Source organism: Leucoraja erinacea, chromosome 37 (genome assembly GCF_028641065.1).
Source record: "Leucoraja erinacea ecotype New England chromosome 37, Leri_hhj_1, whole genome shotgun sequence".
NCBI lineage: Eukaryota > Metazoa > Chordata > Chondrichthyes > Rajiformes > Rajidae > Leucoraja > Leucoraja erinaceus.
Window position 1 is genome coordinate 4,774,643 of NC_073413.1, and position 23,998 is coordinate 4,798,640.

The window sequence follows — 23,998 nt, forward strand, 5'->3', positions numbered from 1 at the left end:
AATTCCTTCAATTGGGACTTTCCAAACTATGTTCAAGTAATTTATAAGCAAATATTTGAATAGAAGTGTGTCAGCTGCAGTAATCACAGGAAAAAAATATTGCACTGTAAAATGTTGCATGTGTAAGAAAAGAAAACATCTGTATTAATGTAATTGGTGTGCCTCATATACGAGGTGCTCCCTAATTGTTGAAATTGGAATTTGAAATTTAAGATTTGTATATATTGCATGGCTGATTTGTTAATTTTGGTTATTAACTTTTGCAGTCACTTCAAAAAGATTCTTATTTCTCTCTGCTCGTTAGCCAAATTCAGGATGAATTACAGCATGATGAGCTGTAACTAGTGGAGTGACATGGAGATGAGTAGTGGGACTCAACCGTTTACAATCTATATTGCTGACATGAATGCACTGTGTAATTAGACCAAATTTTCTGATTTCACAAGGTGGGAAAGCAAGTTGTAGAAAGGACGTGATGTGCCTGCGTTGAAAAATTAATAAGTTACGCTAGAACCAAGGAACATTAGTATCTGTTACCCATTTAATATAGAGGTAGGGTAGTTCTCTCAAATGTCATGAAGCTTTGGAATTCTCCAACCGAGGGAGCTGTGGAGGATTGGGTTATGAATACAGGTAGTTCTGCAAAAATGGGCATTTCCATAATGCAAATTGGATATAACATGCTTGATTAATTAGAAGATACTTTGTACTATGTGGATATTGGTTATAATGCTATTTCAGTCTGCAACCAGAGAACCACAACAGTTATTTTGGAAATTGACAAGTGGAAAATAACTTCCTTGATAAAAAAGTCATTCTTGGAGGTAGGAAAGCTTTCCATGTAACCTCCCTGCAGTAAACTTAAGGGTGGTGGTGGGGGGGAGGGGGAAAGAGAGAAGAGTGGGCACAGTAGCCAAGCTGTAGTGTTGCTGTCTTACAGTGCCAGTGACCCAGGTTTGACCTAGACCACGGGTGCTCTCTGTATGGAGTTTGTACGTTCTCCCTGTGACTGCATGGGTTTTCTCTGGGTGCTCCCGTTTTCCCCCTACATTCCAAAGACGTACATGTTTATAGGCTCATTGGGCTCTGTAAATTGTGCCTCATTTGTTGGATAGAACTAGTGTACGGGTGATCATTGGTCAGCGTGGACTTGGTGGGCCAAAAGGCCTGTATGGAGGTCCATTATTGCAAGGATTTAATGTATTGCGAATCTGAAACTCTCTAGCCCTTAATGCCCTCTTCCCATTGAAATAATTGATTTTATAATGTTTCTATAACTGGAGGTTTCTATTGTGTTACTGCAGAACTACCTGTTTCTGGAAGGACAAGTAATTGAGGTTACTGGGGCAGACCGGAAATAGAAACTGAAGCCAGGTTCAGATTAGTGAAGATCTTATTGAATTGTAGGACTGGCTCAAGTGGATATATTTTTTGTAGATGCTTGGTATGGCAGGGTGTTGGCATTCTCCCACAGATCAGGTTCAAAGCATTTTTCTAGAAACTTCTGGAAGCCACAGTAATTTTTCAGAGGTGATTATCCGTCAAGACTCCATCAGGACTTTCAAATTTTTAAAGTAAATCTGCAGGATTTGAAGATGACTGATGATGCTTTTTACAAACATTGATCTCTGATCTAATTGAATTTTGAATAAGTGTATATAGATATTTAATTCTGCTATATATGATATTATTGTCAATAAGACTCATTTTACCTTTTGACAAGTTACTAAACTTGGAAAAAGTACTTCATTAACTCAAAGCATTCTAATTAATTAAAGGCCACTCTTATTGTGACACTCGGGGTTTAATTGTAATCGTTGGTCCTTTGCACACTATTTGCCAGAGCCTATGAGGTGGATTTTGTGCTGTTCAACTCTCCCAAGCTTTTCAACAATGCAAACGTCCCACCAGGGTGCCACAAGTCTATTTAAGGAAAATGTTTTTTTGTTTTTTTTTGTTTTGTTCTGCTTAATCCTGGAGTATTTGTAGGGATCTGGCAGCATTGCTGACTGACATTAGCTGATTCAGCAGGAATTATATGTTGTTTCTTTGGCAAGTAAGTTGTCCTGTAATTAGTGTAGGAATGAACTGCAGATGGTGGTTTAAATCTAAGGTAGACACAAAATGTTTGGAGTAACTCAGCGGGAAAGGCAGCATCTCTGGAGAGAAGGAATGGGTAATGTTTTGGGTTGAGACCCTTCTTCAGACTGATTATGTCCCATAATTAGAGTTTTCCCAGATTAGCAGAATATGAAGTCTGTTGCTCCTCCAACAGTTGCTTACAATTTACAGTTTTTAGTCAGGACTTTATTCACTCTAAAGTAGCATTACTTAATTAGCCACATCTTTTTTGAGCTACACTGAATTGTTTGCCAATTTTGGAGAAAAGTACTTATACAATAGAAATTGCGCTTCACTTAGGGAACAATGTTGAATGGGAGTGATGTTCTGCTGGCATCATAAACTGCAAGGAAAACTGGAGTAAAACTATGCTTATTTAATTTCTTGCACCCACGAACCTGTTTATTAGCATAAATCATATGATTTGAATTGAAAGAAAATTCAAGCACTGAGTTTTGGAAATATGAAATTGAAAATATTAGATTTACTCAGCAGATCAGGCAGCAGCTATGACATGATGACGATTTCAAGTGGTTCAGCAAGGGCATTGGCTAGTAGTTGGCTGGGAGACAGATGTTTGTGACAGTATATGATATAAGGGGGGAAAAAGATGGTAAGTATTTTATGGAATACAAGTGCTGATTCATATTAATTATTAATTTGATAATGGTGCAGGTGTCATGGGGAAATTGTCTGTCTGAATATTCAATTCAATTAATACTAATTCTAATATTTAATAAGGTGCTTGGCTGATTGAACCAGATCTGCCATTCACTGAAAACATGGACGGTATGTGACACATTCCTACCTTTTGCACATCTATAAATACTTTTGTAGAACAATCTTTCAGTTATAGACTTTGAAATCAAAAGTTAACTCAATGTGAGTTGCTGTTAATAGGAAGGGGAATATTTTTTTTCACACTGAGGTTAGTAAATCTTTGGAATTCTCTATCCAAGAGGGTTGAATATTTTCAAGAAAGATATTTTTAGAGGTGAAAATATTTTGTTTGGTCTATTAGTCTTTACCTTAAATTTCAGACTTCTTCAACACCAATTTTGAGGAAGTGTTCCAAACACACAAAAGCATCTGCCACAATGTTGTTTGTTCCTCATCTGCGTCTCAAACGGGTGGCCACTTGTTTTTAAACTGTGACATCTAGTTCTGAATTCTCCTGTAAGAGGAAACACCTTCCCATCTCCATGCGATCCAGATCAATCGGTATATAAATAAGTTATAGACTCATACAGCATGGAAACAGACCCTTGGGCCCAATGTGCCCATGCCAACCAACATGCCCATCTACACTAGTCCCGCCTTCCTGCATTTGGTCCATATCCCTCCAAACCTATCCGATCCATGTACCTCTGCAAATGTTTTTTTTAAACATTGTGATAGAATCTACTTCAAGTACCTCCTCTGGCAGCTCGTTCTATAAACGTATCTTTTCTTTGAAAATTATATCTCCCCCCCCCTCACCTTAAACCTATGTCCTCTGGTTCTTGATCTCCATACTCATGGTAAAAGACTGTGCATTTATTCTATCCATTTCTTTCATGATCTTATACATATGACCACAGCTCATCCTCTTGTGCTCCAAGGAATAAAGTCATAGCCAGCTCAACCTCTTCCTATAGCTCAGGCCCTCGAGTCCTGGCAACATCCTTGTAAATCTTCTCTGCACCCTTTCCAGCTTTACAACATCTTTCCTATCACAGGGTGACCAAAACTGAACATAATACACTAAATGTGGCCTCACCAAATTATTATTTATAGAGGTTCAATCCCTGCAGCGGAAGAAAGGCTCGTGTCTAATCGGGCAAATTGCACTGAAAACCAGCAGGAAGCTGATCAAAATCTGCACATGTTTTAAGTCTGAAGCAAAAACAGGAATTCATGGAAACACTCTGATCAGGCAGCAGCTATGGAAGAAAAAACGATATTGGTGTCTTGATTCTGAGACCCTTTGTCAGAGCAGGAAGGCAAAGTTCGCTTTGAAGAGAATATTTTTGCATGTTTGTTTTGAGTATGTATTTGTGGGAAGTGGTGGACGGGTTGCAGCTGAGGAAGAGATAGCAGTTTCAAACCATAGAGATCACCACATCTGACATTGGCAACCCTTAGCCGTGTTATTAACTGATGTGTGAAGAACTGCTGCTGTAAGATATTTTGCATAACTATTGCTATCTGAGTTTGGTTTTGCACTGCAACTCCAGTAAAATCAAACAACTTTTCATTTGGAACATGGAGAGAATTGTGCTGAAATGGATATAGTTATATTAACTTGTTTTGCTCTTTGCCGAATCTTTGTTTACTTAAATTTGAATTATTTCCAGTGTAGACATGTTTAATGATGGTGTGATCCCCATATTTGACAGCTGCCTCATTGCACCCCTGAAAGGTAACCAACAAAAACATTCTTTCAAAATTGACCTTGACATGTCACTGCAGGAGCTGGTGCTATGATGATGCTATAAATCGTAGAAACCAATTTCATTATTGCATTGTTGGTTGGAAAGTTACATGGTCTATATAATACAATATGCTTTCATCTTAATTTACCTTTAATACTCTTGCTCCCATCACCATCAGTAATAAACCAACACCCATTATTACTTTAACCTGTTTTAATTGAGCTTATAATGTTGGTTCAAGTATATCTCACGGACACTACATTGGTGGTTGTTATTGCAGCTCAACTCGATGCATTTTGTAAAGTAATTCACAATTACTGTGATATCAAAGTATTAGTAATGGTGAATTTCTTTAGGCAAAAGTTGATTGTATCTATCTTCAATTGTTATGTATTAGTCTAATTCATTCATTTGTTCCAGTGTGTACAAATTCAGGATCCAAATCTTATTCAGAGACTATTCTGATTGTGAGTTTCATTTTCTTGCTTTGGGGTGAAGTTTTCATTAAAAGTTTTGAGCAATATGTTTCTCTGTTTTATTTAGCCTCTTGACATAATTTAAGCCTGAAATTATTGGTTGATTAATTTTGGCTGTTTGCAATCTCTGTACTTTGGCTTTCCGTGGAATCTAATTTAAGAAATTACTTAAGGTGCAGTGTCATCTTGTTTCAAATCTCTGATTTGAATTGCTGCAACGATTTTGCTAACTGGAACAGCTGGGTTCTGCTTGCTATATATAAATTGCTTTCCTTCAAAGTTCACTTTGTTCTGATAGTCCAATGGAGTATGATGATGGAACAAAATGTGTTCCAAAATTTGTCCACTTAATTAAACCATCTAGACCCAGTTTATATTGGGGATTATTGCGGAACTTTCATTCTGAGGAAGCTGGCTTCTATGAATACAAACTGAATTTCAGAATGGGCTGAGGGAAAATCTGTTTTCTCTGAAGTAAACTTTCCACTTTGCAAAATATTTTTAAAAATGGTCTAAACTGTGTAGTTTGAATCCAATGTACCATCTACTTGCACTAAAACAGGGAATTTAAAAAGCTGCAATGGGATATGGCACTTCTGGTGAATTAAATGCAGTGAGCCTGGGAGGTCATGGGTTTGATTCATGGTATGAACCTCGGCAGCTAATCTTGGCTTTGTGATAGTAAGGCACCACTTGGTAACCTCAATGTTGTCATTAGGATAATTCATGAGCTAGTGATGTGGAGAGGAGCATAATAGATTACATTAATATTTTTTCCTCATCAATCCTTGTATGTCTGTGCTGTTCCCATAATCGATGTCCTTAATTTTGGTAAAAAGGTGTGGCTTGAGTCAGTCTTTCTCCCATTTTTGTAATTGATTCCGTGGTAATGAGTATTACAGTTTGTCTTTTTATGCGAACACACAATTGGAGGACTTAAAAGTGAATTTGAGCAATATGAATTGATGAAGTTGTCATTCACTATGAACTCGATGACATCTAGCTGCAAACTAAAGGGCCTGTCCCACTTGGGCGTCATTTGTGCAGGTGGCGCGCAAAGATTTTGTGAATCCCAAAATCCTGGGGCACCGCGCGCGACCACGCATCACTGCCTACGTCACCACGCATCATGCGTGCGTAATGCACGCCATGCAAGCATCATGTGTGCGTTGTGACGCGTAAATTATGTTGCGTAAATGACGCCCAAGTGGGACAGGCCCTTAACCCGCTATACTTTTTGTGTCTGAGAAGACTAGCTCAGTGAATTGCAGTGTTTCACGATTAATTTTATTATATTTTCAGGGCAAATTCACCATTTTAAATTTTCTCACTGAAGTATTTGTAAGGGTATCTTCATTTTCCTGATACTTTAGATATTCGAGTATTTGGAAATAAAGGCACCTCGCGTTTTTCGCCCGAATACGTACCTGAAAAGCAGCATGTAATTCAAAAACGCAAATTAATCGTACATTTAAACAGTAAATTTGAGCGCAATATTTCAAAAATATAGCACGTAAACAAGGTTCTGGTATTAAACTAGTTATTTCAAAATTGGACGAATCAAGCAATGTGTAAAACTTGATAAAACTGATCTCTCCAAGTTGAGCATATTTCTGGAGTAACATTAGATACAGTACTACTCTACGGAGCACTGATTCTGTTTGTACTTTTGGCCCTCTAATTCATAGGGACATATTCCAGTCTACTTTTTGTTTTAAAGATATCCGTTCATGCAGGAAAACCTGGTATGAACACCTGCTGTCCTCAACTGTGTTGGGAACCTGATACAAACATCAGCACTTCCTGGAGATGCAAGCTGCTGCTATCCATGATCCTTGTATAGTGCTTTACATGTGACAGCACTCTGATTGACTCCTGGGATTGGTACGGCGGAGTTGCCTGTTAGGGCTTTGCTCAATAGGCTGAATATTGAGATGTCGGGCTTCGTGCTGCACTCTGATTGGCATCTGACTGTAAGCTATTGCTGGGTTCTGACAGTAATGCCATACGTAAAATATTCTGTATAGAAATTTCTGGAGAGAGTTGTAGATCTAAACAGAAGGGGGTGCAGCAACTTTGCTTACATCCAAGAGCTATGGATGAGGCAAACTGTAGTATTTGGTGGTCTGTCAAGGCGTGGTGCAGGTGGTGCTAGTTCCTGACAATGGTCCACACCCTCCATGCCAGTCAAGGTGCAGCCATGAATTTCATAGCCCATTGCTGAGCACCTGCGCAGTTTGTCCTGACTTGCCCAGTGTCAGTCAACACAGGCAGCCACTCCACACTGAGCTATGCACTGATAAATAGCTATGGGCACTCGGTACAAGGCAGGTATTTGAACCAGCTTCATGGCACAGCATCTAACGCATTTTTTTAAATATTAGTATAATTGCCATTCTTAACACTGATTTCATTAATGCTGTCCTTCATGGGAACGCATCCTGAGTATCTCGCATGGTACTATACAATCGCAAATAAGATCATAAGAGATAGGAGTAGAATTAGGCCATTCGGCCCATCAAGTCTACTCCACCATTCAATCATGACTGATCTATCTCTCCCTCCTAACCCCATTCTACTGACTTCTCCCCATAAACTCTGACACCTGTACTAATCAAGAATCTATCTATCCCTACCGTAAATATATCCACTACCTCCATAGCCTTCTGTGGCAAAGAATTCCACAGATTCTCCACCTTCTGAATAAATACATTTCTCCTCATCTCCTTCCTCAAAGAACGTTGTTTAATTCTGAGGCTATGACTTCTGGTCCTAGACTCTCCCACTAGTTGAAACAACCTCTCATTCCTGGGATCATTCTTGTAAACCTCCTTTGGACCCTCTCCAGAGCCAGCATATCCTTCCTCAAATATGGTGCCCAAAATCGCTCGCAATATTCCAAATGTGGCCTGACCAGCGCCTTATAGAGCTTCAGCATTGCATCCCTGGCACAGCCTGTGACAGAACCATTGCTCATCTGTTACACAAATGTAACAGAACCATTACTCATGCATTAGGTGTTAATATTCCTGGCACTCAAATAGCCAATAATTAATAATTTTAATATTGGAAGGTCAAACCTATTGCATGACAAAGACATTCTTACCCCATATCAGGTATATTAAATAATGCCTTCTTTAAAATAAACAGAAAATTCCTACATGTCCATTAAAATCTTACCCATTGAAACTGCTGTTGTTTTCCACCTATTTTCTACCTATTTAAAAAAAACCTTACAATGTGACCAGCATCTGCAGTTCTTTCTTAAACGTGTTCACAGAAGGTGCGCGGCCATGCCGGTGGCTTTACGCAGAATGCGGTACAGCCAGAGCCCGGCCTCTGCTCGGGGCGTTCTGCGGGCTGGATGATTATGGGGGGAAAAATCCACCTGCGGGCTGGATGATTTTGGGTTACAGGCCGCATTCGGCCCAGGGGCTATAGGTTGCCGACCCCTGCCTTACCATTATCCTCTGGTTGCAGTCATCTCTGCTAAGGAAAATATTTTTGTTATCTACCCCCATTTGTCTGTCATAATTTTGTATACCTCAATCAAATCCTCTCTTGGCCTATCCCAATCCAGCGAAATCTAGCTTAGTTTATCCCAGTCTCAGCTCTGAATGTTGCATCCCAAGCAACATTCTCCTTTGTACTCTCTCCTGTGAAATCAGATTCTTTCTGTAGTGTTGTTCTCTAGTTCTGCCCTATCTGATGTTTTATATTGTTGTACCATAATCTCATGTATTCTATGCAATGGAAAGTATATCAATCGTACCACCCTCATTGACACACTTGACCACCTTCTCAAAGTTCAGTAAAATAATTAAATAGGATATATTATTAGCAAAACTTTGACTATCCTCGATTAATTTCTCTCTTCAAAGTGGAGATTAATCTTATCCCTCAATCTTTTTCAAGAGTTTCCTTGCTATTGACGTTAGACTGACCAATTGCACCCAGGTATCTGGTGTTGTGAAACAGCAGCACGCACTGCTACACCATTGTGGTGCCTCTTTGCTATGGAGATGATTGTGCACTGTCACCTTTTAGATCGAGCTGTGTTAGCAGGTGAGATCAAAATTAAATGTAACTGTACTATTTCTTTCTCATGGGCAGGTATCAGACATTGGTGGGTGTGTTGTAATCATTGAATGAAACCAGGATCCCGTTTGAAAATGCAAAAATATGCTCATTGAAGTATAGAAGAAAATCTTTCTTCCCTTCATACATTCAGTGATGGAATGGAGTATGTCTGGTTCTTTTGTAGCGTATGTTAAACACAGAACAAAGTTAGTTGGTCACAGTTTTCATTCACCATTCAGTGCTTTGCTGGTGTTAGGATAAGAATGCAAATAATAAAAGTTCATAGCTGGGTTGACAAATTTTTGAAAGCTGTGAGAAGCAAGAGTAAGGAATTGTATTTTATTAAGTGATTTTTACAATCAGGATTTAAATTAGTTGCAATTTTCATGCTATAATCACATCAACTGCTAAAATCTCCCAAAGACTAATTATAGAAGGTAGACAATAAATGCTGGAGAAACTCAGCGGGTGAGGCAGCATCTATGGAGTGAAGGAATTGGCGATGTTTAATTAACTTCAGTTAGCCCTTGCTCTCTCTCTTCATCCCCCCTCCCTCCCAGTTCTCCCACTAGTCCCACTGTCTCCGCCTACATTCTTTCTCCTGCCCTCTCCTGAAGAAGGGTTTCGACCTGAAACATCACCAATTCCTTCTCTCCATAGATGCTGCCTCACCCGCTGAGTTTCTCCAGCATTTTTTTGTCTACCTTCGATTTTACCAGCATCTGCAGTTCTTTCTTAGATTAATTATGGATTCTGCCCCATGTCACTTGAGATGTGTGAGAGGGAAAGACAGAGTGTTTCATGTTGTGGGTGATATACTGGTGGTGAAAGTCAGAGTAATAGTGAAAAATGTGTTGAAATTATTGGTGCGAGTAGATTTTATTTGTGACACCACACAGAAATACTTTATTGTTACTTTGATAAAAGAAAATTAGGTAAACAAAGTCAAGCCGCTGTTATTAGCTACAATTTAAAAAAGAGGCTAGAAAGTGTTTTGTATGTGATAATGGTTTATTTTCTAACTCCTTCATGCAAGGATTTTCTTTCTTGATGTGAATAAACTGAGGTATTCTGAGTCAAGTGAGGACAGGTACCTAGTGATGATAGAAGGAAAGATTTGATAAATTGTTCATCTCCAAAAATCCCTAAAGACATCTTAATGGTGGTTTTCAAGGAATATGATATGCTGTCCATGGTATAGGATACGAACAAGGAGGTTATGTTTTGTTGAGATGGAGTATTTCAGAGATTCTAATCTCTGACTGGGTAGGATAAGCTGTTAGATTTTGCTGCATTGGGAAAGGCCAAGAGAGGACCTGATTGACATATACAAAATTATACTTCAATCTCTTTTGTCAAATTTGGACACTGCCTTCAAATGCACTGTGTCATTCCCATTGACTATTTTCTCTTAGCTGCTTGATGGGCAGGTTATTTTTGGGAAGAAAGATTGGACAGACTAGGATTTATCTGCTCAAGTTTAGAAGTGCAGAGTGAGAATGATTGAAATACATATTCTGAGTAGTCTTGCAGCTTCTTAGGAAAATTTAGAAGTTACAGTTCAAGTAAATAAGGATTTGGCAAATTGGAACAAAGTGAATTTATTTCTGCTAGTTGAGTCTTCAGAACTCGTTCTCAAGTTTTTAAATATGTTTAAGGCAGATATGGATAGATTCTTGACAAGCAAGGCGGGAATGTTATTCTGTCTAATGTAGATTTGAGGCTACGATTTAGAAGGATGAGGGGGAACCTCATTAAAACTTAACAAACAGTGAAAGGCTTGGATAGAGTGGATATGGAGAGGGTGTTTCTACTGGTGGGAGAGTATAGGACCAGAGGTTATAGCCTCAGAATTAAAGGACGTTCTTTTAAGAAGGAGATGAGGAGGAATTTCTTTAGTCAGAGGGTGGTAAATCTGTGGAATTCTTTGCTGCAGAAGGTTGTGGAGGCCGTCAATGGATATTTTTAAGGCAGAGATAGATAGATTCTGGATTAATACGGGTGACAAGGGTTATGGGGAGAAGGAAGGAGAATGGGGCTAGGAGGGAGAAATAGAACAGCCATGATTGAATGGCGGAGTAAACTTGATGAGCCAACTGGCCTAATTCTGTTCCTATTACTTAAGACCTTATGACAATTAGATCAACCATGATTAAATATGCTCCTAATTCATATGTTCTTCTGCATGTTTGTATGGACAAGTGGCTTAGCAAAATGTCAAGCTGCAGTGGTTTTCTAATGTGAAGTATATTAAGTTTTGATCCAGCTTAGGATAGCTCTGCTTTAGTCCACAGAATTCTTCTGCCAGATCAGGTTGTCCCCTCTGGCCTGGGTTTGGATTGTTTTCTTTATGAGAGAACATTGATCTAACATGCTGGGCCATCTGCTTTTTGGTGTTCAGCAAATCGCATCCCAGATATTAGTTTGATTTTCCAATGCCTGTGTGTGTTTTAAATTCACTGTTTCATGAATCATTCTGCAAAGTTGAAAATGCTGGAAATGTTCAGTAAGTTGATGGTTCAATAGTGCTTTATTTGCAGCACCTTTTTATTAAAATTTAAAAAAAAAAAAAAAAAAAAGAGGAGGAAAAGGAAATGTTGAATTCATTACAGGGTTGAGAAGGTTGTGACTTGCCTGAAATTCAACAATTTAGGCTAACTTAATTTTTATTTGTATCAGAAACAGATTAACTGATATTATACCAATTTCTCTTTCTTCGCAAATCTGTTTGATCTAAGCATTTCCTACAGATCACATTAGCCTTTCTGAGTTTCTACATGCTTTGTTGTTTTCTCTCTCTCTGCCTTTATTTGTCCATTAAACGGCTCACTGCTTCAACATAACTTCTGAATATGACAACCCTGGCCTTGCCCTCTCAGACATATTACCGTTGTCCATTCCCTCTCTGCAACTTTTTTTTTTCTCTTTGGACGTTCCTAAACATTAACTCTGTTTTCCTTTTTCTCATATATTTCTCATACTCTTTCTCATATATTTCTTCGAATATCCTTGATACATTTGAAATTATCTGCCATGATGAGGGGATTGAAGGCATTGTAGCCAGGTTTGCGGATGATACGGAAATAGGTGGAGGGGCAGGTAATGTAGAGAAAGCAGGGACTCTGCAGAAAGACTGGATAGGCTGGGAGTGTGGACTGAGAAGTGGCAAAGTGTGGAGTCATGCATTTTGGTAGTAAGAATAAAGGTGTAGATTTTTTTTCTAAATGGGGAGAGAATCCAGAAATCGAAGGTGCAAAAGGACTTGGGAGTGCTGGTGCTGGATTCCCAAAAAGTTAATCTGCAAGTCAAATTGGTTTGAGCAAACTCAATGCTAGCATTTATTTCAAGAGGGCTTGTATTAAAAAAAAAAGGGATGTAATGCTGAGGCTCTATAAGGCGCTGGTCAGGTCACATTTGGAATATTGTGAGCAGTTGTGATGGAAAAGGTGGGGGGGGGGGGAGGTGTTGGTAATAGTGTTTGTGTATATTTGTCTGCTGCAAGGTCTTTTTGTGCATGCCCACTTATGTGTGTGGGTTAATATTATAAAGCAGAGCCTCGTTTCCACTGATCCAACAAATCCTTGTCACTCGATTAAAACTTTGCCCAGTCAAATTCAATGGTATGCATTGAGTAACCCGGTCTCTTTGGCTTCTCCGAAGTACAGTAAGATTTATTTTGCTAATCGTGTCTCTGCTAAATGATCATTTTGAATTCAATAATGTCTCTTGTGGTCTTGCTCGTATGCGGTGTAGGATTTGAAGCATATGTAATGCTTAGCCACTGAGTTGTAACTGGATCATGCCTGTATGATTTAACTTGAAGGTTAATTTCCTTGTCCAGGCGGACACCATATGAGGCACAACCTGATTTGTTAAAAAGTGGGGTATTATTGGTTTAGAACTTAGTATTTAGATACAGTGAAAACTTTTGTTTTGCATGCCATCCAATTTATGAGCACATCATGTAGCACAAAAGAAAAAAAAGAGTGCTGAATATAGTATTCTACAGAGAAAGTGCAGGTGGAAAAAATGCGAAGGCCCTAATGAGATAGATTGGGAGTTAGGGAATAAATCAATAGATCGTAAGAGGTCTGTTCAGAAGTCTGCCAACAACAGGAAGGAAGCTTTTTTCTTTAATCTGGTGATACGTGTTTTCAAGATTTTGTATCTGCCTGATGGGAAAGAGGAAATAACTCTAATATGTCGCTGTCCCATGTGCTACAGATAGATTTGGTGGGTGAAGGGCTGTATTGTGTGCTGCATCCACATTGTGGGCTGGTCCACATTTCTTTCCGTCTTGGGCCGAGCAGTTGCCAAACTAAACTGCGATTCATTCAGATAAGATGCTTTTTATCGTGCAGCTGTAAAAATTGGTAAGAATCATTGGGGATTTCCTGAATTTCTATAGCCTTCTGAGGAAGAAGAGGCGTCGGCATGCTTTTTCCACCAAGCATCAAAGTGGTCTGAAACGTTGCCTATTTCCTTCGCTCCATAGATGCTGCTGCACCCACTGAGTTTCTCCAGCATTTTTGTGTACCATCAAAGTGGTTGAATCAGGACAAATGGGTGATATTTACACCTAGGATTTCTCTACCATCTCCACTTCAGCACTATTGATGCAAACAGGGGTGTGTACTCCACCTTGCTTCCTGAAGTTCATGAGCAGCTCTGTTGTTTTGCTGACAGCAAGAGAGGTTGCTGCTTTGCTGCTATGCTGTCAATGTCCTCCTTGTTTGAGATCTGGCCCACTATGATGCCGAATTTGGTCATGGTTGTAAAGGGAAGATAACAGGAGCTGGGAATGCAACTTCGCGGGACACCAGTGTTGAGAATTATCAAAGAGGATGTTTTGTCACCTATCCTTGCTGATTGCAATCTATTTGCAGAGGTAGATGGTGAGTCCGAGGTCCTGACGTATGGGAGGAGTTCATCGGGTCTAGCAATTTCAAGATGAGTTTGATAGTATTTGATAATATATTAAGAAAATTTTGATTTTTACGGCTTAAGCTTCTTACTTTTAGTAACATGGTAGGACAAACATTTAGAGATATGCCTTTGTTGCTACTCAATTGATAATCACCCATGAAACTCAGCCATCTGTTTATTACTACAAGAGCTGATGAGCAAAGTGGAAGTTTGTGGTTGCTGTACATTACCACAAATTCTCTGTTAGTGAACTGTTCAGCTGCTGTCTCTTTCTAATTTCCTATTCCCAGTTTTATGAAGCCAACAAAATGTTACACGTTTGATCTGGCAAAGGTGAGTGCAGTTGGAGAATGTATCCAATGTGGCAATGAATTCAGCCAGAGCAAAGATTGTTGTGGAGGGGAATTAATTGGGCCTCTGTTCAACAGAGAAGCAAAGAGCTCTCTTGCCTTCCTGTTGTGGGATGTAGGTGTAGAGATCACAAGTTTCCCTGACATATCACACTCGGAGGAGCTTTTAAGCAGTGAAAGATTTCAAATGAAAATATGTTTTGTGCAATAATGCAAAAATCTGGGTTTTATTCGTATCTCCCAGATTAGTGCTCATCAATGTGCCAAATATACTCGGTAAGATTTAACCCAGGCCTACTCGGTGAGATTTGTTGCAACATGAACAGTTTGAACAGTGTTATTTTTGCATTTAATATGTGGTGTTGTCTTTCACCTATGCAGCCCCTACCCCCAAACTAATGTAACCACTTCCAATTTCATTTTTTTTGTAGCCAGCCTGCAATCAAAGCTTATCCACTGGTAACATGCACTCTTTATGTAGGTTACCAGATGGGGAAATTTAGGAGTAAAGCCTCGATAAACTGACAATCACTCAAGAGTGGGATTATTGGCTGAAGAGCCTGTTTTCATGCTGTATAATGGGCGTCCCACTTAGGTGACTTTTTAGGTGACTGCAGGAGAGTAGCGAGAATTCTCGTGCCGTAGGAGGGTCTCCAGGAGGTCCTAGTGGGTTGCCAGCAGGTCGAACGTTATCGTAGGTTCTTATAGGTTGTAGCCGGTGATGACCGATGAATTTCATTGGTTCATTGGGGGGGAAAAAATGTAAGCAGTAGTTTTCAGAACCAAGGATAACTGACTGGTAATGTTAAATGCCCGACAGCTGCGTATCTCTGGCTTCTTAAAAGTTGTCGGGCTTCTTAAAAGTCTCCACTCCTTCTTTCCCCCCCCTTATCTCTCTTCTCCCCCGTTCCCCCTCTTTTAAAGTACACTGTGTTTTAGCCATCTTAATTACAGCACCAACCTTCCTGTTCATTGTGGTGTGTGCTTTGCACCGTGTGAATTTCAGACAGCATTCCCCCTTCTTGCCCTGTCCCCTGTGTGTGTGTGTGTGTGTGTGTTCCACTCTGACAGTCGCCGTTCCAGTTGCCGTTTTTTCAGGCGACTGCCAAGTGGGACAGGCCCATTACTCTGACTATAATTAATAGAACCAGTGCCGGTTTGAAGAAAAAGGTTGCGAACAATTTTGCAACCTGGGTCAACACTGCTGTGGAACAGAAATATTTTTCCTCTTAGGTTACTTTGGCAATATTTAATGTATTGTAAATATCTCTCCTTTGCTCCAGCAATTTGCTTTATCCACAACTCCGGAACATACTCAGTTCACTAGTATGACATTTTAATCTTCAGCACCATGTGTTCATTTAACTTTTGAATTTGATTGCAAATTCGTACTGAATTAAGGTCTGTTATCTGCTTTGCAGTTGCATTACTTGCAACAGCTTAAAATTTCTGAAATTAATTTTTCTCATATCCACCAGAGACAGCAGGCACGCTGTCTTTTTGTAAATCTTAGCTGTATTGCAGAGAGGATGTTTGGAGGTGGAAGAACAATAATCTATTGTAAGTTATTCGGAAACTTTCAACCATAGTGAACTAAATGTCCATTTTGTGGGTTTTTCTCCCCCCAGAAATATTCAGATGTTACATTGGAGATGAAGGCTTTTTAAAAGAATACTAATGTATACCCTACGATGTTGCTTATGAGTTGGAAGCTGTATAACAGCTTAGACTAGCAACAATCTTGCCCCAGATTAATGGTAGTTTGTTGAGCGCTGCTGTTAGAAAATTTAGACAAGTTAGAAAATTCACTTGATTGATTGATGTCAGAATGGTAAACTACGCTTTACAGTTCAAAGTCAAAATTAATTTGGGAAATGATGCTAAATAATGACAGTAGTGTTGGACCAAGCATTTTAGATTGTGTGTGTTGTGGTAGCTATATTGGTTGGAGTTGTAGATAAGGTTTTCTATGAGCAAGTTGAACTATAAAGTTAAAAAAAAATCAGCTAGTTCATTGAAGCAGAATAGGGAATTCATCACTGTAGAGGTAAATCTACCAGCTCCGAGATACTCAGTGGTCATAATAACGAGGAATATTGCCTTGAAAAGCATATTATGTCTAGTGATACATGTTATCAGAAAGCATGATATTGTGTATGAAATGGAGGTATTTTGATACTGTGAGTATGAAATGGAGGCATTTGCACCTGCCCCCAATTTCTATGTTCCTTGCTCTCTTGGGTGACCCATGAAATGTGATTATTTTAGGTAGTGTACTAGAACACTTCCAGCAGCTTTGGGAATTGGGGATTTTTCAATGCTGCAGTTCTGGTGAGAAAAATAATAAGATTTGGAATAAGTTGATTATATTGGATGTGTTTTTGCCACAAATGCGCAGGTTTAAGATAATTAAGGGCTTTTGGAAAGGTGTTAACAGACTGTTAAATGTATTTGTGTTTTAATTCCTATCAGATTTAAATTGTTTAATAGACTGATTCACTTTTATTTCTGATTGTAGGAGCAATCAAAGTATTTATGGGGATGCAGAGATCAAAGTAACTTGTTGGCAGGAATTAATATTGTGCGCTATTGGTTGTGTGTCAATGACTTAAAACTTACTGAGCAGTTTGCAAAATAAATGACCCTACTCTTTAAATAAACAGTAGTTCTGATAATCCAAGACGGAAAATGTTTCAGATATGGAGCAAGCTAAAAGTATGTGAATAATCTAGGATACAAATATACATAGTATAATGCGCGCTGGAAGATCCCGATATGGCTCTAAGCTTCAGATGAGAAATTAACCTTAGGCGTATCTGATACCCCTGACAAGGGTCTCAGTGCTAAAGTGGTATTTGAGATGTAATATTAGCCATCATCCAGTTGACTGCTCATGCGACTAGATAGTGTGTTCATGCTGCATTAATGCTATAGTGCTTTTTTATAGAACCCCTTTTTAAAAAATAAAATGCCACATGACGTCAAATTGCATACCTTCATTTTTCGTTGCAATGTCCCATAGGTGTGCGTGACTTGTATAGAAGTCCAAATTCACATGACACAGCAGGTCTATTGTGTTGGAGGCCAGAAGCAAATTACTTCAATTGGCTATTAAATTATATTGTAGGTGGCATTATATTAGAAATTCTAATTATAAGCATGGGATTGGTTTGCAAGTTAGAGGCCTGTTGTATTTGTAAAGCTACCTCGATATTGATATAATCTTTGCCTAATTTTATCTCTGCCCCCCCCATCCTGTATTTGACTGGTGGAATTTTCACTTCATGTTCTTTTTTGAATTAAAAAGAATTGTGAAGAAATCAATCGCCTATTTAATTATGATAACTATAAATCTTGTGTTGCCGCTTCCACACTAGCAATTAATAACAACTTCACATAGATAGGAAATTTCTAATATAACTTAAAGTTAGTTGAAAATAGTTGGCTCCTCAATTTACAGAGGTGCTGACAGTTTTGTTTTGTATTTCCAACTATTACTATTTTTGTTTGTGCCAATTGCGATTTTAATAAGTAAATAATTATCTTTTCCTACATTGCATTGCAGAGAGAAGGAAGAAGAAAAGGAAGAACAGTTAATGGAAGAAAAGAAAAGGAAAAAAGAGGACAAGAAAAAGAAAGACGCCACTCAGAAGGTGAGAAAAAAGGTCTGATCCTTTCATTGAGGCCTTTGTTTAATAAGTGCTGGTTTGCATTACTATTTTTATGACTGACAGTGTAAAACACATTACATTCAAAATCCTGCACGCATTGTCCAAATGGGTGTCATAGAGTCTCAAAACTACAGTGCGGATATTGCCCAACTTGGCTATGCTGACCAAGTTGCCCAACAATGCTAGTCCCACTTGTCTGTGTCTGGACCAAATCCCTCCCAATCTTTCTTATCCATCCTCCTGTCCACGTGTTTTTTTTTAATGTCCTAATTGTACCTGGCTCTACCACTTCCTCGTGAAACTCACACCACCCTCTATGGGGGAGGCGGGGGGGGGGGGGGGGGGGGGGGGGGATTGCTCCTCACCCCTCACCCCTCAATGTCCCTTTTAAATCTTTCCACTCTACCAAAAACCTATGCTCCCTAGAATTAGACAAGGTGAATAAACACGGTCTTTTCCCCAAATCAATTCCCATCACGATTTTATATTCCATTATAAAGTTTACCCCTCAGCCTTCTGTGCTTCGTGGGGGGAAAAAAACAAAAAATCATGCAACTTTCCAGTCCCGGTAACATCCTCAAATGTATCCTTTCCAGTTTAACAACATCCATCCTCGCCCTATTTCAAGAGGGCTAGAATACAAAAACAGGGATGTAATGCTGAGGCTCTAAGGCGCAGGTCAGGCCTCATTTGGAGTATAGCGAGCAATTTTGGGCACCATATCTGATGTGCTGGAGAGGCTCCAGAGGGGCTTTACAAGAATGATCCCAGGAAAGAGTTGATTAACTTATGATGAGCGTTTGATTCCACTGGGCCTGTAATCGCTGAAGTTTAGAAGAATGGGGAGGGGGGGGACCTAATTGAAAGGTGCTGAATAGTGAAAGGCTTGGATAGAGTGGATGTGGAAAGGCTGTTTCCACCAGTGGGTGAGTCTAGGACTAGAGGCCATAGCCTCAGAATTAAGATGAGGAATTTAATTAGTCAGAGGGTGGTGAATCTGTGGAATTATTTGCCACAGAAAGCTGTGGCGGGCGTCAGTTGATATTTTTAAAGCAGACGTAGATAGATTCTTGATTAGTACGGGTGTCAGGGGTTATGGGGAGAAGGCAGGAGAATGGGGTTAGGAGGAACAGATAGTTCAGCCATGATTGAGTGGTGTAGTTGACTGAATGGTCCGAATGGCCTAATTCTGCTCCTCTTACTTATGACCTTCCCATAGCTGGGCAACCAGATCATAGTTTTCCAAATGTTCCAATACCTTGTAACCTGACGTTTCAACTCGATATACTGACTAATGATGGCAAGTGTGCCAAATGCCTCCTTTATCCCCCTGTCCACTTGTGTTGCCACTTCCTTGGAACCATGCCTCTGCAACCGCAGGCATTTTTGTTCTACCACGTTCCCTAAAGCCATCCTAGTTTGTCTTACAAAAATGCAACACTTCCCATTAATTTGAATGAAACTCCATCCGCCATTCCTTGCCTCTTGACATAGTTGATCAAGATCCTGTTTTCATCTGATTGGGTGTACTAGTGAACATTATTTCTGAGGTCATGTTAACAATTTTATTGAAGTAGTAGTTTGTTTTTGCTCTCGGGAATCATCATTTTATACAAAACTATGTTTCAGGGTTTCAAGGTTCAAGGTCAGTTTATTGTCACATGTACCAATTAAGGTACAGTGAAATTCAGATTGCCATACAGTCATACCATTAAGGAGCAACAAGACACCCAAATAAAATTTTAACATGATCATCCACCACAGCCATTCCCCCACATTCCTCACTCTGATGGAAGGCAAAAAAAGTTCAATCTTCTTCCTTTTTTTCTCTCCCATGGTCGGGGCACTTGAACCGTCCGTTGTCAGGGCGATCTTGGCTCCCGCAACCATCAGTCGAGCCCTCTGCATCAGGGCGATCAAGCTCCTGCATCGGGGGGAATCTCATCTCCCCGTGCCGGGCGAGCTCCTCGATGTTGAAATCCACAGGCCACAGTTGGAGCATCGATCCCAGGGAAGGGATCGTAGGCTCCGATGGTAGGTCCATGGCCCAGTGGTGGGGCTCGGAGTCAGTCTCGAGCAAGGTCGCCAGCTCCATGATGTTTGACGGCAGAGTGACCAGAAAAAAAATCCCATTTCCAGCAAGGTAAGAGATTGAAAACTCCCGACCCCCCCATCCCCCACATAAAACAAACCAGAGAAGATTAACATTAACACATACTTTTTAAAACACAGTAAAAATAACATAAAAGATGAAAAGACAGACAGCCCGATTGTAGGAGAGGTTGCTATCACTGACGGCACCACCCTATGTCTAGCTTAAACAATACATTAAGCTCAATAATATTGCACTATAGTAAAGCATTATTTTTATCTGAGTCAGCCTTCAGTGCTCTTATCTCATCATGTATTGAAGGTAGTCAAAAATTCTGGAAAAAAACAGCGGGTGAGGCAGCATCTATGGAGCGAAGAAATAGGCAATGTTTCGGGTCGAGAACCTTCTTCAGACATGTATTTAGGTCTTTTTCATTTAATTTTTTTTCTTGCTATAGTTTTGTTTTCCCAACTCAAATCCTTTCACAATGAAAGCCAACATGTCATTAGCTTTCTTCACTGCCTGCTGTACCTGCATGCTTACTTTCAGTGACTGATGTACAAGGACACCTGGTCTCGTTGCACCTCCCTTTTTTCTAATCTGACACCAGTCGGATAATAATCTGACTTCCTGTTCTTGCCACCAAAGTGGATAACCTCACATTTACCCACATTATACTGCATCTGCAATTTTTGGAGTTCTTCCATGCGGTCTTTAAATCTTTGCCATTGCATCCCCACTGTCAATCCATTAAATATAATTTGACAGTCTATCCTAGCCAATTCCCGTCTCATACCTTCAAAGTCCCCTTTCTTTAAATTCGGGACCCTAATCTCTGAATTAACTGTGTCACTCTCCATCCTAATGCAGAATTCTACCATATTATGGTCACTATTGCCTAAGGGGCTTTGCACAACAAGATCACTAACTCATTACACAATACCCAGTCCAGGATGGCCTGTCCTGTAGTTGGTTCTTCTACATATTGGTTTAAAAAACCACCCCGTATACATTTCAGGAAATCCTCCTCCTCAGCACTGCTACCAATTTGGTTGTCCCAATCTATATTTAGATTAAAGTCACCCATGATAACTGCTGTACTTTTGCTACACGCATCCCTAATTTCCTGCTTGATGCTATCCCCAACCTCCCTACTGCTGTTTGGTGGTCTGTACACAACTCCAACAAGCGTTTTCTGTCCTTGGCTATTTCGCAGTTCTACCCATACTGATTCTACAGCATCCAAGCTAATGTCTCTCCTTGCTATTGCATTCATCTCCTCTTTTTAACCAGCAGTGCCACCCCACCTCCTCTTCCTATTCTGTCTATCCTTCCTGAATATCGAATACCCCGGCATGTTTAGCTCCAGCCTATAAAAAAAATTATATGTGCCATGCGTTAAATATTTAGCGGAAATCTGAGTCCTATTTGCAGAATTTCCCTCAAGATCTTTTGTTTCTGCAGAACAACATTTTCCCCCACAGAACCATTAGGTTTTTTTAAGCTCTATTGGATGGCACGAACTTGATGGGCTGATGGGCCTGATTCTGTGCTCTATGACTGTGACTTAGCACCAATATTCTCATATGCCTGCTAATTATTTTATGTGAGTCACATAGGGCTCACCAACCTATATTTTAATGTCTCTGTCTACCCATTTCTAACATTGATGTTGGTGAATATAGACACAAAGAGCTGGAGTAACTCAGTGGGTCAGATAGCATCTCTGTGGAGAAAAGGAATAGGTGATGTTTCGGGTCGAGACCCTTCTTCAGCTTATAACATGAGATCCATAATTTGCTTATGTCCTTGCTGTGAATATACAATTGAAATGGTAATGGAAATTCAAGTTTCACTGTACCTTACATGGTACTCGTGACAATAAACAGACCTTTGAACCGTTGAAATTACCTTAAATTTGCTTGCCATACAAATCACATTTTCTATTTTTGGTTGTATAATGATGGTCTTGCCACCCCAACCCTTTTCTGAAATTTGTTTTGACTTATTTACAGTGTCGTTAGTGTTAAATTTTTCTTTGTGTATTTGTTCCATGTTGATCTTTCCCCTTCTATTCATCACACAGTTGTCTGTATCTATTCTACTGGCATTTCTAGTCATAAAAGTATATTTTTCTTATGTTCTTTTCCCCTGCAACAGTGCTGTCATCCTTGCACCATCAAATCAGCAATCCAAAAGCTGAATGTTCTCATTGTGCTCGATTGCATTCATGTTATAAGGCTGCCCTTTCATGCAATGCCATTTGAGCAAGATCTTTGCTTGTGACTCCTGTTTTTGTGTACTAACGTCTTCTATTAGCTGAGTAGCGTTCCTGTACATATGGGCCCACTACAAATTTTTTCTAATTTAATATTATAACTCGCATCGTATTTTTACTGTTCGTATCCTCCTCATGGATACACAATAAACTGAAGTTGCACATAAGCATTGAGTCTGTTCCTCTACATGACCACATCTGTAGCCGTATACCTCCAGGTGATCTGGTGCTTCATAAAATACATTTTGTGAGTTTCCTTCCCCAACCCACCATATCTCACCATCCCAATCTGCAGATGGCTGCCTTAACCACATCCAAACCGTAAGGTAATGGAAATTTGCCTTTATAGAAATCATAAATCACTACCTAAATATTTTAGAAATGGAATAGATTTCACTCTTGCAGAATTTATGTGGAAAGATAAGTAAGTAAATTAACATTTGTTGATGCTTTGTTACGGAAAATTGCAATGTGCATCCCTCCAGGAACATGACCCCTCCTCCTCCTCATAATACAGAATTGCCTGCAGTCCATTTTTTAAATAATGAATTTCCTCCTGAATTTTCATTTCTATGTGAATTAAACATTACCTGTACATTTCCCTAGAAAATAGAATATATCAGTGCTTTGCTCATATCAAATTTAACACTCCTTCAGCAGGGTAAAGCAGCTCGTTAAGCATTATATCATTATTAACGTGTATCAGATCGGTACATGTGGGCAACACTGGTGATGTTCTGGCAGTGGCAATGATTCTGTTGTGGAATTGTGCAATTATTGCAGCTTCTGTAATATGGTTCGGTTTGGTCATAATTTTGCATTCCTTTGTCCCTGAATAAACACAGTAAAATCCTAGATTAAATCATGGTCAGTGCTGAGTTTGGCTGAAAAGGGCAGTTTTTTCATTAGCTGTTTATTGATCCATGCTGGAAAGCATGGGCAAATCTTAAGTAGAGTTAGGATCAGCTCTTTGCTGTGTCCTGCAAAGGTTGAAAGTTGCCAGTGCTCACTGCTGTAGCTACAATGTAAGATTTGGCCTTTAAGGTAGTATGTGCCACAGTGGAGTGATTATAATTCCACAAGCAACAAGGCAGAGAATTAGCAAAAGAAAATCCTTCATGTTACAATAGGAATTGTACACATCAACAAAAGTGTATGATTCAGACTACAAACTCGCTTGAGTAATGTTTATGCAGTTAAATAAACTATGTTTGATGTTAGGTCATGAACACCAGTATGAAAAAAACAAAGGTACACAAAAAAGCTGGAGAAACTCAGCAGGTGCAGCAGCATCTATGGAGCGAAGGAAATAGGCAACGTTTCGGGCCGAAACGTTGCCTATTTCCTTCGCTCCATAGATGCTGCTGCACCCGCTGAGTTTCTCCAGCTTTTTTGTGTACCTTCGATTCTCCAGCATCTGCAGTTCCTTCTTAAATACTATGGAAAAAAACAAGATTGGTTGCTCTTTAAATCTCACTTTCCAAACAATACAATTCTTGTATTTACTCTTTTGACGCATTAGCAAGGCTGGGCTGCCAGATGAGCAGTATTGATTGTGCAGGACATCCTGTATCTGACACAAATGTTATC

General features: G+C 39.6%; 1 protein-coding gene across 4 annotated transcripts in view; it reads left to right on the top strand.

The window, feature by feature from the left end:
• Positions 1-23,998, top strand: part of tnrc6ba (trinucleotide repeat containing adaptor 6Ba) — a 140,570-nt gene that overhangs the window by 68,638 nt on the left and 47,934 nt on the right. For all 4 annotated transcript variants that reach the window (XM_055663122.1, XM_055663123.1, XM_055663124.1 and 1 more), the window contains one exon: positions 17,933-18,020. In XM_055663122.1, the coding sequence (XP_055519097.1) occupies positions 17,933-18,020 (88 nt within the window). The remainder of the gene's footprint in view (positions 1-17,932; positions 18,021-23,998) is intronic.